General features: G+C 42.3%; 1 protein-coding gene across 2 annotated transcripts in view; it reads right to left on the bottom strand.

Annotated features, from left to right (window-relative positions):
- LOC119554145 (G protein-coupled receptor kinase 2) overlaps positions 1-19,270 on the bottom strand; it is a 51,519-nt gene that overhangs the window by 25,810 nt on the left and 6,439 nt on the right. For both annotated transcript variants that reach the window (XM_037864936.1, XM_037864925.1), the window contains one exon: positions 158-600. In XM_037864936.1, the coding sequence (XP_037720864.1) occupies positions 158-209 (52 nt within the window). In that variant the 5' untranslated portion in view covers positions 210-600. The remainder of the gene's footprint in view (positions 1-157; positions 601-19,270) is intronic.

Genomic DNA, 19,270 nt, shown 5'->3' with positions numbered 1-19,270 from the left:
CCCTAGTCCTTGAAAGCATACCAATTTCTTATATGCTCTTTCCTTATTTACATAAATTACGACTGTAATTGCCAACTTGTCCCTTGTGCACATGGTGAAACAAATTCGGCACTCAAATATTTAAGTATTCACTTGCTCAGAAAATAAAGCCACTTACCTTCTCTCGCTTTCAAGTAGACCGTATTGGCCACAATATTCTCTAATTCCATTAGTTCCAGGTTGGCGGTTTTTTAATGAATCCTTTGGCGCTCTCGAAAAAATAGTCGCAGTCGCACTGGCTGGTTGGTCCTTCGCCTTTGATGTGGCTCCCGTTTTTGACCTTGGCAGGCTCCTTTGAACAGGAATCCTTTCTGCTTTTTCACTTGGCTCCTGGGCGACTCCTTAGACTTGCAAATCTACGGCTGGCTGGCTAATTTGTGGCCGTCGTCTGGCGTCCAGCGTTGCGGTATTTGGCAGCAGGGTTTCGGTTTCCGTTTCAGACACAGGCGTCATTTAGTTTCAAGATTGGAATTCGCAAGGCCGAAATGTGCCCTTTTGTGCAAGCTGAACCAATTTGCGCTTGATTGAATGTGGGACTGCTGGCCAATGGATTTCCTCAATCTGCAAGTAAATGTAAGCGATAAAGGCGTATAAATATCTTAGTTAATTGGATTTGACAAGGGATTGCTGGGATAAAAGGGGTCCTTACGATGCGGGCTTAATGGGGCCATTTAGGGTGGCTTTCAGTGAACTATCTCTTCTGTGCATTAGGAATTCTTTTTGGCCTGAAAATCAGCATGTATTTGAATGAGTTCTTTGGCAACTTCCTGACAATTAATTAATGACTCTCTGAATTATCCCTTTCCCGCTTTTGTTTTAGGTAAATTTAATTACATTTTCCTTAATTACAGGCGAAAACCACAATACCCTTTTGCGGCTCTTAAAATTTAAGTATTCGCATGTGCGCATATATCATTTTATCCTTGGCTCTTTGTGGCTCAAGTTCGCCTCTCGAGAGAAGTTAGTACACGTTATGTCTACGTGCACTTGTTGTCTCACCTGTTTGTGACAAAAGAGCTGCGTGCGATGATAAAGTTTGCATATGTACACGGAAAAATAATGAGGTAAGTCCTTATTTCAAGGATATCCATCAGAAAGCACCATAATTACTTAGTTTTAAGAATTCTATCATAAGGGTTCTTAAAAGTATGCAACAGCTTATGTTGACTTGTTTTATTGCATACTTTTAGACGCCTCCTCTGTGAAAACCCCCATTAATTGAGATTTATGTAATATAGAATATCTCATCCATATATCGTTCATATATCTGTAGAAATTTTCTGTATGTGTACTTCTAGGCGTGAGTGAGTTCCATCTTGTGGTTGAGGCCTCGCAAAAACAGATCTGGGTTGGAAAGCCACAGCATACTTGGCCCACCTTGATGGCTGTTGGCCTTCTGGAGGTGTCAGTAATGTTGCGGTCGACTGTGTGTCGCATTTATTAATCATGGACCCACTGACAAGGGCCTTCCACAGTGGGGCTACGAGAGCTGGGGATCTACAGCCGATGCTGGGACCCCGTTTCCAGAGTGGGAGCCTAATACGTGTGGGCATGCCTTGTGAAGTCGAGTGTCACGAGCAACTAATAGCAAAATAATTGAATGACACCAGCTTTCTTCTGCTGCGTGAAGGCATTTACATGTGGATGTGTACATGTGGACCCCATAAGCTGTATGATTTTGAAATTTCTTTATTAGAAATACTCTTTTTACGACTGCGTCGCTTTATTTGCACTTATCAACTCTTATGTGCGTCATAAAGCTGTTGGTGTTGCTCTTCTCGAACGAATTGAATTGGATCCGCGCATAGGCAATTTTTAATTAAAAATGAACTCATGTAGCTACATATAGATCTATTTGTTATGGAACAGCCATCCAAACCGCACCATGTGCTGGGGGCACATCAATCAAGGCAGGAAAGTGTGGCCATGCGAGTGTTTATTTTCCAAACAATTTTTTCTGCTTTGCAGTCCGGGTCTAAATTAATTGTTTCTGAAATGCGTAGCCAAATAAAACGGGGGATGGTGCCAATCAAGCTAAATATATTTGGAGCTCCCTCCAATAAACATGGCTTTTACGGGCGCCATGTATTATTCAGTCCTCGAATGGGCATGAATATGGCCATTTCATTTGCACTCCATGCGAGGTGCGGAGCCATAAAGTGCGTTCTAGTGGCCACTAAAAGAGCGAAACACCAGCGGCATCGGAATGGGCCCAGATTGAGCACTCCCGTCTATATTCTGACATCTCCTCCTGTCTAGTTCAGGATGGAGCAGGGTAAAAGGACCAGGAGCAGGGCTGCGCACGTTAAAAGCCTCTTTATTGAACATTTGCGCCATTAGGCCCGCTTGCGATGCTGCTGCCTCTGCCTCTGCTGGCTGTCACAACGATGCTGGCATAAAAAACTCAACCGCCAAACGATGTTGTCAGTCATCCAGCCATACACGCACATTCACATCCACATCACCATCTCCATCCACATCTCCCTGGCACATTTACCCACGTGTCTGCCTGCAGCAAGTGACGCCATTATGAAAATGTTGCGAAATGGCGCAAATGTGCATGGGGCTCATAACGAAATTAAGCGGCAGCATTACAGCCACTTTTTCAACACTTCCTGGAAAAGTGGCAACAAAGCTAATGTCGTTTTCTTCGAGGCTTCGCAGTGATTTCGTTAAAAAAAGATACATTGAAGTCCTATCAATCTTCCTGTCATTGAAATATGCTGTCAAGACTAGATTCGATAACTTTAGATTTAAGAAAGTTACAATACATTTTTACATCTAATCACATTTTATTAATGGTTTTCAGGACATTAAATAAAATGTTTCAAGCTAACCATTAGTTTAACATCACCTATCCCAGTTAACCGCAAAATGAAGGTAGTTCTCCCAGATAATCCTTTCCGTTCACATCCAATTAGGGTTTCCTCAGGGTGTCTACGTTGCCACATGGCCCGAAGGAGCCGCCGTTGTTATGGCCTCCATTACCATTCACTTGTGCTCAAGCCGCGCACCTTTGTCACCTTGTCGCAGGCAAATTGCTTCTATCTGTCCCACTTTGTTGGGCACTCGAGCATCTCAGCATCCGAGATTTTGGCAAAAGGGGAGGCTGGGCGGTCCAAATGGACTGGGGCAATATCGAGGACGGGCTGACAGCGGCCCTAGTTTAGGAGCGCATTAACTAAATTATGGAGGAGAGCAGCTGCCATTGTTTGGGCGGCGTAAGCAGCCTCAAGCATTCAAGCTATTGACTTATTAATTAAGACAAAGCAGACTGCCCCAAATGTCAGTCCACGGTTAATGGAGGGGGAGATGGTATTGTAGAGGGATCAGAAACAAGGCATATCATCCCTTATCACATTTATGACAGTCATGGCCATAACCAGAACCTCGAAATACGTCAATTTAAATGCCAAACGCGAAGCTGCCCGTCTTTTGAGGCACTCAGAGAAACATTCTTTAAGGTGAAAATGTATTATCACAAAAGTTTTACAAATCTCCTACACAAATCGACAAGTCCGCAGAATTCCGTTATAAAGACGTTACATTTCGTATAGCATACTTTTAGACACTTTTATAAGTGATTGAGCTTTCACATTTTCATTTAAGAAATATATTACCCGATTCGTACTGCCATTTTCTCTCAGTGCCATGTTTTCAGTCGCAACCCGCCACATCCATGCATAGTCAAGTAGGCAGGGCAAAAATAGCGACACGAAGGAGCAGTTTGGGACCGACGGAGGACGAAGGACAACCTCAATCATGGGAATGCCCAAAACGGATATCCTCAGCGCGTTTTGCCCGACTCCGTGAGTTATGGAGTCGCCTGCATCCTGTTTCTGTCTGCATTTTGCTGCTGATGCCAGCAAAAAGCCAAAGCAAACCGGAGGAAAAACACAGAGTCGAGTCGAGTAAAGCGAGTCATATTGCCCACTTGGCTTTCGTTTTTATTTGCTGCTGCCTTCCGCATATATTTTTTCCATCTATTTTTGGGTCCCCCACATATTTTTGCGCTTAAGCTTCGTTATGGCTGTGCCACCCAGTTGAGTTGCTCCTCCTCCTGGCTTTCCCGCTTTCCCACTTTCCCACTTTCCCGCTTTCCCCCTTTGAGCCGTGTTAATTTCGCTCTGAATGCGCAATTTATTTGCGTTAAACTTGGACGTGCATGTGGGCGGTCGGTCTATCCTATATGTGGTTGGCTCTACTACTTTCCCACTCCCCGGATTTTTACTTCGGCTCCGGCTGGGTGCGGCTCCCTCCTCCAACTGGTTGGTTGGCCGGGCAAAGGATCAACTTTTCGCCTGGCGCCCTGTGGCATTGCATGTCCTTTGCCTCCTCTGCCATGTAGTCGTACATACGTGCGGAGGACTCCCTCAAAATGTTTTCACTTTAATTTGCAGTCGCTGCAAAATTTTAATCAGCTCTCCCCCTTGCTGACTTTTTGTGCTTTGTCCGCCTTTCTCTTCCGTTTTCCTATTTTCCGCTTTTCTTTGCATTATGAGTCGGTAATTAGAAATGCGAGGCGATTTAGTGAGCGGCACAAAAACTTTCCTGTTTGACTTGGGACAATTGCTTGAAAGGAAAGTGGAATGAAAAGCCTTTCACTTTGATCATTTTATAGGACTTGAAGGTAAATATATTAAATTAAAATTTATTCGTATAATAATCTCAAGGCAGCTGAAATGCGGTAGTCACCTACAGCCCTTTCCCAACTAGCCCCATCTAGAATAATCTAGTTTAAGCTCGTTAGGAATTAGCCCAGTGATAATTTTCACATTTTAGGGCCCAAGCGTTACAAACTATTTGGTTTTCCCCCTCCAAAGTGATATTCCCACCGCTTGACAAGCAAACACAATTCGTATTTGTGTCTACTTAACTGCTCAGTCGACCGCAAAGACGTGTCAGTAGGTGTTGTATAACACTGCAGTCGCATTAGCATTAATACATCGGGGGAGCTGATGGGGTAGGTCGACAGCAAAGACGACCACAAGTATGCGGTTAGTTGGGCCAATACTCGATTGACTTATGATAATCGAAAAGAGCCGGGAATCAGAGCAACAGCATCGGTAGTGCATTTTCTGTCAAGTCATCGGATATCAGATACGAACCAGAATTACACCTCCAGGTAACTAACGAGTAATATAACTACACAGTTAAGAAAATAGGTTTCCCACCCTAACTACCAAAGCTTTTAGTTTAATATATACTTAAAAGAGACATTGTTTAAGGCAGGCTCAGAAAACATTCTGGCTTTAAAAACTTTAGTGTTTTTATTTTTTACTGCATACTTTTAGGCACCTTTACTAGCGATTTCAAAACACCAGTGATTTATGTTTTCCTACGTCTTTTCCTTGCGTTCTCCTATCACCAAGCCACTAAAGCAGTCTATGAAATATGTGTAGCACCAGATTGTAGCCCGAATCTGGAGCAAGATAATCCATGTCCAGTATGCTGGACTGGTGTCATTTTTCCTGCTGGCAATCAATAAAGCAGCGCGCCAACAACTATGCCAAAAATGACCCAGTTTGGTGTTCTTCGGAGCCACAGACCCTCGGCAAGGACATCGATGCAGCTGCCAAGTGAAACCACTTTCCTCCTGCCTCCCGCCTTCCCTCGTTTTAAATTCCCCTGGCATGACAGCTATGCGGTATGGGTTGGAAAACAAGTGCGACTGGTCGAGATTGGTCTTGATTGGTTCTCGCTTTTTTTGCCACTGCTCATTTTTCTTCTTTTGAAAAGGGTTGAGTTAGAGCCCCGCAGCAGGGAGAAATTATGATTCGACCCGCATTGCAAGCGATTGAGTTCTACTCACAAAACACGTATCTGCAGGAGGTCCAACCACTCGGGGGATTCGATTCAGCTGCCATTGGAAACGCCTCGAATTCCTGGCGAAACCGAGATACACTTAAAAACTGCTGCATACTTTGAGGCGCACTGAAGCGTTGGATTGCCAAGGGTCCTGGCGGGGATCCCGGATCCTGTATGGATGTCTGGATGTCCTGGCCCGGCTGCTTCGACCTGTTTGCATGCATAATTTGCCCCTCCACTCAGATATGCATATGCAAAGAGGACCCTGCACATATGTCTGCATATTCCGCATGTGTGTTTGTGAAAAGTGGAAAGCTTTCTCGTTGCTTATTCATGTTTCCTTTTCTTTTTTGATTTTGATTTCCCCAAACGCTGTCAGCGCTTGACTCCCAGGACTCACTCTCTCTGCTAATTTGCGCTTTAATAAATTGCATTTGAATTTTGTGCACAATGAGTCCTCGTTTTTCTCCAGTTGGGGCGGGCAAAGCGATCCCTGGTTATTTGATTAGAATATGTGTGCCACGAAAATATTTGCCAAAAACAAGCAGCTTTCCAGAGTGGCCATGTTTTTATCGACTTTTTCGGGCCACGCTTCTAAGCTGTCGTGCTAAAACAAATTGAATTTCCAGCGTTCTGACTTTATTTAATTAGGAGCGCATGAAAATGTCAATTTTCTTTAAAATGTTTTTCGCAAAATACTGGACCAAAGAGGGACTTAGCACAATAAGTGTCTCTTACGCTTTTTACTTGCTATTTTCTCGCAAAGCTTCTTTACCGTTTTGCGATTTAAACGAATTTGTGCCATAATAAATTTTAAATTAAATTTAATAATGAGTAATTACATTTATTGATTTTTTAAACTTTAATTACTAGATGTTTTTTCCTTTTATGTGAACATTTCTTTGAAATGCGCTTTAGGGTCCATTTCAAATTAAGTACTGCAATAATAAATATTATTTGGTATTTGCTTTTCCCCAGAATTCTTATTTTCTTGATTTAGGGCAAATGTTTCGGTTGACTTTTAAAATATTTGCTACGAAAAGTGGTTTTTCTCAGAAACAATGTATTTTCCCTGCAGCTGGCTGAATTTTAGACATCTATTGGTGTGGGTTTGTGTTCTGGAGGGTGTGTGAAAGCGAACAAGTTATGATTTATGCATGTGGGTCATTGCTGTCAACACAAAGTGAAATAAGGCAAACATATTGCCAGCGCCCTGGAACAATAACAGGGCACAAAGACCGGATGCTGGGCGGTGAGGCGGAGAGCCTTCAGATTTCATGCCTCAATAGGCACGAAAATACGAGCACAAACATAGAGGGCCTCTGCCCACGGCCGAAAAGTATTTAAACTTATGCAACATTTCCAAGAAAGACCATCGAATATTTATGCGAGAATGATTTATGAATATAACATACCTAAGAAGACTGGCAACCTAGGCAATGCGGTTGCTGCCTTCTGCCCGTTTCGAAATATTAATTGAATGCGATGGAAAAATAAACTCCGGCCACTCTGGCCTGCCTTTGAATTTTTACCACAAATCAAAATCGAAGTGCCCTAAATGCCAACGGGCGTATACGCAATTTCCATGGCCACAAAACCAAAGCATACTTTCGAGCGTTCCGTCAGCTGTCAACAGAAATGAAGGCAGAAACAAATCAATGGTTTATCACTGGTTTATTTGCTTTCAGGCGTTGACATCAATTTATTTCGTCTATGGCATCTCCTTTTATTATTCTCTGTTGAATTTTTGCGGATAAAGCTGTTTGGTGAAGTGGAAATGCGAGCAAATTGCTTAGGACTTTGTGTTACATTTAATAGGATAGAGTTGCATTTGAGACTACAAAAACACAACTGTAAGAAAAAGGATATTTTTAAGTGACTTCTGGGTCCAAAGTTGAAACTCATTCTTGCCCCAATTTACGGGAAACAATGTGAAAACTTTCAACCCTTCCCTGGAACTTTCCATCATCAAAGTGGACGCAACTCATCGTTTTTCCTCCCCTTCGGAACAGACATTTTGATGGACTTTCCCCAGCACGTTTGCACACTTTTCAGCCACGTTTGTAGCTGCTGCCCTTGTTGCGATTAGCATATTTTTGCTTAGCTACTTAAAAATCGATTTATGCGCTGCCACAAAAAAGCATTGACAGGCAATTAAAGTCTCCCAGAGAGAGCTAATGAAATTTCTTGGCCCCGAAAAAAATGAGACACTGAGTGAAATGCACAGGCACAGGCACATAGCACGCATCATCAACATTTTTCTTCCTTTTATTCCAGCATTTTAAAATTTTTTAGCGCCGGCTCTCTGCTCTGTTCTCGTCCTTTGATCAGTGGCAGTAAAGAAATAGATTAAAAGTCCATTAAATTACTTTTGTGCCTCCCATATTGATGCCAATGCTGCGGGGCTAAAGTGGAGCACTGAACCGAGGATATCATGAAATTTATTGCATCCCGAAAAGGGAGAAAAATTATAAGGGAACATAAAAGTAATGGTAAACATTAAGCTAGGTGCTCTGGAGGAATAGACGCAGAGATACCTTTAGATACAATTTTAAATAAGCTAGGTTTTTTTTATATAAAGGTAAGGGGTACTTAGGGACAAACTTAAATGAATTTGAAATACCCTTTGCTACCCTAAGCCAGTTTAATGAATACTTCTGGGACTTATTTTTAAATGTCGCTGGTCCCTGACATCCAGACACCTAGCGCAGCTCTAAACGCGGAGCATAAATAATGCCATAGATAAAAAGCGAAGGTACGGAATGTGCCAAATGGCAGGCTTAAATATTCAAAAGCGAACGCGAAGTGAATGATTCACCAGCCAGGGCGGCCAAGATATATGAGCTCCAGCAGTTGCAGGTTAAATATTTACAAGCCACCGCTGGCGGAGATGCCACGATGCCTCGAATAAATGCCATGTGCGTGTGGCTCCCTTATCGGACCAGTTATAAATTGGGCTTTAAGCAGCCCCACCTTTATGGCGCCCATAAAATATGATGGTCCCCAATACCCAGATATCCCGATCCACCAGACATCCTGCCGCACTTCACCCACGTAATTGAATAGAGCACTCCCATAATGAAGTCGACTGACTACTGACTGGCGGAGCAGCGGAATCTCGATGGGACCGCAGAGCCAGTAATCATCGGGAGCAGTTGCCTCCGGGCCGGCAGATGGGGAAATGGGGAAACTGGGTTTTCATTTTCGGTGGTAGTTGGAAAAATGCGTCTGCGGTTAACAACAGCGTCCATCGGTCTGTGGATGTTTGCATCCACATCAACATCCACATCAAATAAGCAAATACAGACGGTCGGGAACCCGAATAACATCCCTCGAGCGGCGATGGACATAGGGTTATTCAATCTATTTGATGCCATGCCAGCCAGCCAGCCAGCTAGCCATCCAGCCATCCTGGCCATAGTTAATTTGCACCCTGCTCGCTTTAATTGCCGGTCGAAAGGATTGGATTGGATTGGCAGACCAACCTACCAGACCGGCTTTGATTAGCTCTTAGATAAATTGCTTTTGGCGCTCACTGATTGCCAACAGGGCCACTTTGCGGGACTTATTAATGGGCGGGGATTATGAATACGAGGGGCAATCAAGCGGCTGACAGATCCTGGTCAAGTCAGAAACAAACTAGAACGGCCCACATCAATAAGAGCCGAACTCGAGTTGATGGCCGACAAGAAAACACGTTGGTCGGCTCTTGAGCTGGCCCATTAACGCCTGAGCTGGCCTCTTTTTCTTGGCCTCCTTCTAGGACACTTGATCTTGGCTTAGGGGAGTTTACGCTTCATTGAGCCATGCGATTTCATTAATAAAAAATGGCAGAGATGGAAAGCAGCCCCGAGAATGCTGTTGGGAGCTGGTTTGGGGCGAGGTGGCAGGCGGATTTAACTATTCATGAGTGAAAGTCGCAGCCGCGCACACAAAAACAGGACAGGGAAAAGTGGAAATGATGGGCGGAAGGCATCAGGGTAAACGCCATGAAAAATAAGTGGAAACTGAGGGCGGGTGGGGGCATATCACAGATACTAAAAGGAATAATAAAATATACCCTAAGACCCGAAACGGGTATTCAAAAAGTGTGGTGATATATGACATAGTAAGGAAAATATATAAGATATCATATAAGGTATCATATCGTCCATCAAATATGAAATTTTATCCCTTGAAACTATATTTTTCCTCCAAATGTATTTACCTTACCTAGTGAACATTCCATTTTGTATCCACTACAAAGTTATCATAGTTAATGGACGCAAGCCTGTAGAACCTTCATCCCACATCAAGTGTGATTCAGCACTCTGATCGGACACACCCACAATATCCGACTGTCAAGGGCCTGGGAGCATTTAAGACCAGAGCAGGAATTGGAAAAACATGTTCCGTTTCCAAATGCAGATGGTTGGGGAGTCATCCAAGATTGGGGCGACAGACAGGCCGTGAAAAGCGGAAGCATGTTTCGACGGTTCCTGCGCGTTCAGTTGCGAACAGCGGGACAAAAGCCTTACATGGAAGTAGGTCCTGCCCCAAAAGATAACCGAGGGAAATGGAAAAGCTGCGCCTGCTGGTTGGCCGGATTTCCCCTAATTTCTGGCGCTGGGGGCGACATTTTAATTGAAATGTACGTGGCCCTAATCAACAGAACAAAAGCTGCATGGAGAATGGTGAAATCCCATGGCCCTCGCTCGCCTGCAGGCCAAGTGGTACAAAACAAATTTTTGGGAAAAGGAAAACTCTACATGTTAACGCTTTTGGCCAGGCAATCACAATAACAATTCCTGCACAAATGTGTATGTACGGGGGCAAATACTTGTTTGCAATTTTATGTAGATTAGAGCCGAGAAGGTTGCGTTTCATTTCGGTTTGCCTTGCTCCTACATTGAGTTCATAAAATGTCATGACCATAAACCCTTTTTCAGACAATTTAAGCCAAAGCAGCGTGAGGATTTGTTGGGTCTCGGCGCTCAAGGTTTACGAGCCAAATGGATTTAATTCGGCGAAACTGTGCGGCCACCAAAATGGCCACACAACTTGACTCAAATCGACTCGCCTTGACTTTTCCTCCTCCAATCGGATTTTCCCCCAGTATATTTTCATTTATCTCTGGCTTATTTATTTGCCATTATTTGACATTTTCGAATGACAGCAACTTTTGCAGGACCCTCGTTGCCACAGTAACTAGTTACTAGTTGAGTTACCAGTTAGTGCGAACTGATAACTGGGCAAACTCAATTACGCGACTTTTTGTTTCAGTTGCCGCAGCCTCTGCAGTTCCCCCGAGTTTTGAATGTCACATAAAAACTTAATTGGCAACAACAACAAACTGACCGGAGGGGAACTTAACTTTGCGTACTTTGTTATTTTCCTAGAATTTGAATTTTAAATGCGAAAGAAATAATCAGATAAGCCCAACATACGTCAAAGAAATAACTTTCCGTTGAATGCGACGAATTGTTTTCGTGAAAACATTTAAAAATCACATTTCAAACAAGGAAAAACCCCGCAGAAATAGCGTTATAATTAAAAGATAACAATTACAATAACAATGAACAGCTCATTCAAAATTCAAACAAGCCACAAAAATGGTTGTGCGCATAATTCTCAACTATTTAGTTAAATGATGAATTTTTGCATGAATTATTTCCGGTGGAACTGAGCTAATTAGCATTTTCGAATTCCAGCCAGAAATTACAGCATCAACTAATGGCCTGTGTAAATTGGCTTGGCATTTCGCCACCGGTGATTTTGCCCAGCACCCAATTGACGCCATTTTGGCCAAATTTGTTGCACTCATTATTCGCACCATGCACTGCCACGCCCAAGAGCCGAGGTCATCGGAGGGCAGAACCCATAATTGGCCGAGGGCTAACATAAATGCGTAAATCTGGTTAACGAGGATGACCAGAACCCTCTCGAAAATCAATACAATTTGGGATGGGGACAGGAGAGATGCATCCACTCTGGAAAATAGTTGAAGTTTGTATTCCAAAAGTAAGGAGCAAAAATATAAGACTCTCGCAATCTTTAAAAATTACATTATTCAATATCAGTTAACATTATTCAATGATTCGTTCATCTGAGTATCTAAAAATTGCATTCTGAAACACAACCCACAAACTGGCCACAATGACACCCATTACTGATGCAAAACAATAGCCCGAAAATGGTTTCTATTTAAATATTTTATTCAAGCGTTGTTCCGTTCTTCTTGCTTTCCGACACCAGCCATATTTTATTATTATTTATGCAAAAGCAAAAGCTCTCTGGACTGCAACTGCAACTAATGCATTGTGGACTGCAAACGACATGAAAACTTTGTAAAACCACTTTGCAATTAATAAAGAGAATCCATGAAATGAAACGAAAAAAGCCAAGTCTGTGGAAAAAATGCTGCTAGGCCAATAGAACGTCGTTTTGCCCCGCCATTACTAAAAGAAATTCAGCAATAAATAAAACTAAGTAAATATATAGAGTATTTTCCAGTTTCAAAGAAAATCTATTTTGTTTTTAAATTCAAATAAAACAAGTGCCAGCAACTTTGAAACTTCTTTAAAAGGATTTCGCTTTGTGAGGGGGATAAAAATATTCCGACTTTTGAGAAGCTCTCTTTCATTAGAAGTTTGCTTTTGTCAACACAACAATTAGCTGCAATTAAAGTTGGGTAACAAAGTTTGGCCAATGACAAAATCAGGCTGGGGCAACTTTGCAAGCTGGCCCAAAGGTTGGGCGGGGTCAATATACATTTGGGCTGGGGATGGCAAATATGTGTTTGCCAGCTGCTAATCAGCAAACAGAGAAGAGCACTTCATGTCCGGCTTACCAACTAAACCAAGTGAGCCAGAAGTATGAGATGTGTTCCTCAGAAAATCTCGCTAAGAATTTAATTTGAGCAGAAGCTGAAGCTGAAGTTGAAGTTGAGCTCAGAGCTGGCAGTTGGCAGTAAAATGAAATAAATTGCACAGAATGCTGAATGCACACGAGTAGCGCAATATTTATGCAGCGGAAGCTTCACTGCTCCAGAGATGCTTGGCTGCATTTCAATGGCGAGTGTGTGTAAACACCCTCCCGAAATCGCACATATAAATATATGTGTGTACCGTCTGCACCCTAGCTGGAAAATAAGGGAAGAATTCTTGCAAATGAACACAAAAATGGGGGAAAAAATTCGAATAAATTAAAAGCCCGGGTATGCGAATAGTGTGTGCCCCGCAAGTGGATTTTGAGCACTCCACAGGACCTTTTGAGCTCGGGATCTTCGGATTTAAGTCCTCGATGGCATACCCTCCGAGTACCCAGTACATGAAAATAAGGAAACAACAACGGGTGAGCAAAATCTTTTGTATGCAGCACAAAAGAAGCGAAAGCAGCAGAAACCAAAGGCAGACGGAGTCGAGGGAAAGCCCAGCAAACACTGGTCGGGATAAGGACCAGAAACAGGACCCAAACTGCTCCTGACTTGAATTTGTTCGCTTTTTTCGGCGGGAGTTGCAACTTAAATATTCCAGTGACGCCTCGCAGGCAAAGTCATTGGCCTTTTCTGGCTTTTCATAAAGAAACGTGAACGAAAAGCCAGGGAGAAGCTGGGTAGCTCATTAGATTCGAGCAATCAGCGATTGACTTGTGTAACCTCATGGAAATCGCAGACAGGTATAGCCACCACATCATATGATAATCATGTGATAATTTCTTTTGTCATTTGCATTCGACGCTGAGTCATAAACGTTTGGCCTATTGAAAAATACAATTAGAAGTCTGCGGCAACAAAGTGACAGGCACAAAAGTTCGAAAAATAACAGCAGCAAAAGGAAAACAAAACCCATCATTTGAAATCGCAATAGGCTCTGGCTCCCTAATTTGCATGGTGCGAAAATTGTCGAAGCACGACAAACGCAATTGGGCCATAGCAATCAAAGTCAAACATCCAATAGATACAACCAGATATCCGACGGAGTGGGTGTGCAAACGGAGGTGTGACTTTCTCGTGAGTCACTCTTTCTGAAAGTGTTATGTAGATCAAGGACGGAACGAGCGAAAAACTGGGCCAAAATCAGTGATAAAGAATCGAAGATTTATTGCTTTTCTGTCAATATATCATTGTACTTAAGATAACTTCTATGAATTATAAATAAATATTAAATTATAATTATTTGTTTGGAAAGTCTTCCCTTTTCGAATCGGAAACTATACAACTTTGAACAAAACCGACGATTAAACACATAAAGCAAACGTTTTCGCTCCATATCTGCCTCCTTGATCTTAATCTCTCTAAATATTTATGCTTCTGACAGCCATACACGCATGACGCTGACTGTCGCTCTCCACATTTGATCGCCGCAATATGGCACTGGAATTTGTATATGTTTATTGTTATTGTTGCCGCTTTGAACAGTTCCATTCATTCGTGATAGCCGCCATACATTCCAGACGACTCCGCGTCAAGCCTTCCATTCATGCGGACTGGGGGCGGGGCGGTACGAGGGCGGGGCAGGGTCTGGGGCAGAGGCTCAGCGATTCTGTATTCTATACTCTGTATTCTTATAAGGGACCTTGGGCGCGTTGGGAAACAACTGAAAAACGAAAACAACAACATCGCGACAGATCCCCCGATGATGCTGATGATTTGGAGCCCCGTAGTCCGCTTGCAAAATCGCCTTTTCGCTGTGATTTTCTCAGCCGACTTGTTTTCTATTACATAATAATGAGCGTAATTACATTAAAACGTAAACACGGCCGTGTAAACCGCAGCAAAACAAAAAAATAATGGGCGCCATAAATAATTCGCTGGTGTTTTAATTATTAACTTTGGCAAATGTAATTGAAAATGTTGTTGCTGGCCGCCCGGCGACCTGCTATGAATAATTAGATATTTACAAAAGTATATATTTTTATGACTTTGGGCTATTATTGGAAATGGATTTAAAGCAAATGTTATTTTTAGAAGCTGCCAATGAAATAAAAACAATAATTTACAGGTGTGCAAGGGAGTGTGATAAAGGAATTAATTATTTATTAGCACCCCAGGCAATCGGGGTTTCTTTATCACTATGATTATTATTCGCAACAGCAAATGGAAACACATTTAATGCAACCCAGTTCTCTCTATATAGACCACAAATCAAGCGATCATCTGGTCTTGAACCTGACAAATTATCTGACGATTTGCTTTGGCCAGACAGGGGATATAAATACAGCGATGGCGGGCGGCATAAATGCCAACCCACATTGGCAACCATAATGGCCAAGGCCCGCGTTTTGACCAAGTCCGCAGCTCGGCTTTTACCACTCGCCTGAATAAAACTGGATAAAATAAGGCCACCTGTGTCTACTCTTTCTGCCATTCTGTGTGTGTCTGTCAAACTTCATTTGAATACTATGACGATGTATTATTGACATTGTGTACATGTTTTAATTTGGCATTTGCCGCCGGCCCCGTTTAACCCCCTCTGCTATTAATTCAAGGAGGAACAGAAATAAATAAATAAAAATAAAAGCGGTTTGTGCTTGACGTCACAGTGACGTCATTTGGAATTATCGACAGCATACACAATGCATAAACATTCGTTTAATCATTCTATTCCAAAGTGTCTAAGCAAGTCCAAGCGCCGCCTTGTTAGAAACAGGTTCTTACTCGCTTTTTTTTTGAGCTCCCACGTGAGTGTTTCTGTATTGTTGGACTTTCCAAGGGATTTGGATTTTGGCAACGGGCCCCCGTCATTAAAAATGATTTTTAATACTCAGCTCTTGCTCGAGAGAAAAATATGAAAAACGTAAAATGGAAATCCACAATATTCTCGCAAGTCAGAAATGTGTTTGCCGAAAGGAGAAATCATCAAATTTCACACATTATGCCCTATTTACCCCAATATTAAAATTCAACAATTGAAAGCTTTTATCGCACATAAGATGGTTTTCCATTGAAAATTTCAATTTATTGATAGCATTTTTCATCTGCAACTGACTATTTGCATTTGCTGCTGTACAAATATTTCGTGCATTTGTTCCATTTTCAAGAAATACAAGTATTTATCGAGAATAAATACTAAGAGCGTACGTTTAAAATATTCTTAAATCATTCTTTATTACTGGCTCTCGGCTGGGGATTGCATGTTTACATTTCATTCGAGTTCGCAGAGCTCTTAATTTAGTTTTATTTCTGGCTATTTGCATTAATTGCTAGCGACGGCCGGCGCTTTTAATTGATTTTTCAACACAAAGTGCATGCGATTTTAATGCAAAACTTGAGGCATTTTATTTTCGAATCGGATTCGAATCCGGCCGTTGGCTCATGCGCTCGTTTTTATTTATTTATTATTATTATTTTTGCGCATTATTACTATTATTATTTTTTGGCACAAGGCTGGCGATTGCGTAAAAAGCTTGTCGTTGCTGTTGTTGCGGTTTTATGAATGGCTGCTCGCCGGTCAAGTCGCTGGGATCTGCGGCTCTTTCGCTGTGTAATGCATAAACAAATAGACAAGCGTGTCGTAATTGCAGCCGATATAGATACAGCCGTAGATACAGAGATACAGATACAGAAAGCCAAACAAAGCACACGTCCGATTCGTGTAAATCTCGCCGTCTTCCTAATCGAACGGCAAACCAATCAGAAATCGATCGCCTCTCTGCCTTTTTGTTTTTCTAAGTTTTACATGCCCTCGCTAACGAATTTATCAATCAACGAACAGCGGTTGTTCTATATTTTTTCCTTTTTTTGGGCTTTGAGGCAAATGCCATCATAAATGCAATGGCAGCACGTAAACCGATTGTCCATCAGAGCGGGATTGAAATTTCCATTTCAATTTCCATTTCCCCTAATGACACAAAGTTCCCATCGTCTGTTCTAAAATCGATACACTCAAGGTTGTGTTTCTGCCATGCGATTGCCATCGGAAAAGTTATTGAATCCCGAATTGCAGAATGCAGAGAGCATTTCGGTGTAATTATGCCCAATGATTATAAGGCGACTTTAAGTCCATGATGCGACGCTTGACTGCCTGCCTTTGATCTTATTTCGTGTCGCATTAAGAGTCACCCAAGCCCATGAACGCTTTTAATTATAAATTAAACATTATGGTGCATCAGTTCGCACCGAGGCTGCTCTCGAAATTCGACCTGGGGGAGGCCAATCGTCAGTCGGCCCGAAGAAGACCTGGCCGGCCGTTGAGCAAATGTCAGGTACAGGTCACCAGACCTGGCCAAATGGCCCAGCGAGGCCGAGAGCTAAGCCAACACAGCAGATGACGCCAATGCACAGGGACTCGGACTGGAGAACTGGCCAGGTATTTGGACAACTGTGCTGCACACCATGGATGAAAACTAGCCAGAGGAATTTTTATAAGGAGCCAAAATAACAGAGCTACCATAAATATGAGAGAACCCAACCTAATCGTTCAATTTCCAGTGTTTTCCAGCCCGATTAATTATAATTCGAGGTAGTCCTAGAATTTAGGAATTGGTTTAGATGTAAAGGCTTTAAAAAGCTTTGGAAAAATAACTATTAATTTGAAAAGAGAGTGTATAGAAAAACCTAGAGATTTCAGCGGAGGAAATATGCTGGCATTGTCTTAAATCTCTGAGAAAATCCCCAGATATTTATGGGTCCCACGACCTTGACTGCCAGTGAATAGAACTTGAAGTTGGCTAAAATAAAGCCAAGTTTCCAGGCGGCAGTGCAGATGGCAGCGATGACGAATGACGAGGACGGCACTCAGCCGAGTTGAGTCGAGCCGAGCTGAGTTGACATGCATATGCATAAATTTGAAAATGCTTTATTTACTCGAGTCGGCGGACGAATAAAAATGGAACTCGTATAACTGAGTCAATATTTGCCCAAAGTTTTCCCACTCTCCCTCCGCGGAAGGCCAACACCCACGTTTATTGTTGGTCTTGTGTCTTTGTGTTCCTTGGCTTTTTGCTAACCGAAATAGCTGCAAATTGACCAAGGGACAATAATGACGTGTTCGCACAATCAAGGGACATTTTGGGGACTGCCCTACTGGCTTTATAAACTACGTGCCTTATTTTAGGAACAGTTCCATGGAAAACCCTATTTGTATAAATTTCTTTGATTAAATCTCACATTTTCTTATCAAATACTTTTTAACCAATATCATTTTTTATCAAAAATCATAGTTTTTTTAATAACATCTCTTGTCATTAATTCCACTTCTCACAAGTTTTATATCAAATCCTTTTTATCAAATTATTTGTATATCAAATCTCTAAAAAAAGAGCAGTATTTATTGACCAAATTTCTTGTATTCAAAAACTTTTAATACCAAAAATAAACTTGAAAACAACCTGTGGTTACACCGGACCAAGGCCAGTATATCTAGAAATTCTTTGGCACCCGGGGCGAATTAAAAAGCACACCCCCTTTGACTCAATTGAAATAAATAACCACCTCACACCCATAAGTAATTGATCGAAATCGTTTGCTTGAGTAATTGCAGGGCATTCGGCCAGTCGACACCTTCGCCAGCTACAAGGTTCAACATTCCTCACGATTCAGCGGCATTCCTGTGTGTGTACCTGTGTGTTGATTCGGCTTAATGCAAATGCTCAATCATTTCGCGCCGTCGGGCATTCTGCTCCTAATTTGATGTACGACAAATGTGCCAAAAGTTGTCAGACGCGTAAAAAACAAAAAGGAAAGACGCGGAAGGCAAACTCCCAGGTAGCCAGACAAAAAACTCAGGGGGAGTATCTGAGTATCTGACGACCGACGGTGTTGTGTCAGAATTTATGAGCTCATAAACATTTCGGGCAAAACTCGTCATGACGTCGCCATTTCTTCCTGTCCTGCACAGGACCTTGCCCAAATGGGAAATGGGATAGGATATATTGTAAATGCTCGATGGCAAATGCCAGCTGCGAGTTTGGAAATACCCAGGAATGGGCCCGGAAACTTTCTTTGTCACTTCGAGTGCCCCATAAACTTGGCAAGTGCAATGGAAACTGCAGAGTTACAGCAGCGAAGAAAATGGGTGACGCAGAAAAATAACAAACTACATTTTGAAGTGCAGCAGAAACTTTTGCGCTCTACCCTGGGACTCGGAAAAAATATGTTGCTAACAAGTTTGCTTTTTGTTGCTAATCGCCTGGCCCTGCTGCCACGCCCCCAGCTCCATTTTGTAGGCGTCGCTGGCAAATTACCTAGGCAAAAGTTCCCTATATTTGTGAGCCCAAGAACCAAGAAAGGCCGTTTGTTGTTGCACAGTACAAATGTTGTGTCCCCGTGTTTGCAGCAAAATGTCAACGTTGTAACAAAAGGCACACAACTTTGCAAATGTGGAGGCGAGGAGGACAAATGTTTAAAAATTTATAACAATAAATAACAAGTTTAAATGCAGCACACTCGAAAGGATCCAAGCAACCTTCCGATGCCATAAAAAATGTACATCCGACTTTTAAG

The sequence above is a fragment of the Drosophila subpulchrella genome, chromosome 3R, assembly GCF_014743375.2.
Source record: "Drosophila subpulchrella strain 33 F10 #4 breed RU33 chromosome 3R, RU_Dsub_v1.1 Primary Assembly, whole genome shotgun sequence".
Classification (NCBI taxonomy): Eukaryota; Metazoa; Arthropoda; class Insecta; order Diptera; family Drosophilidae; genus Drosophila; species Drosophila subpulchrella.
Note: the sequence above shows the minus strand (reverse complement) of the source record. Positions and strands in the feature narration are given on the sequence as shown.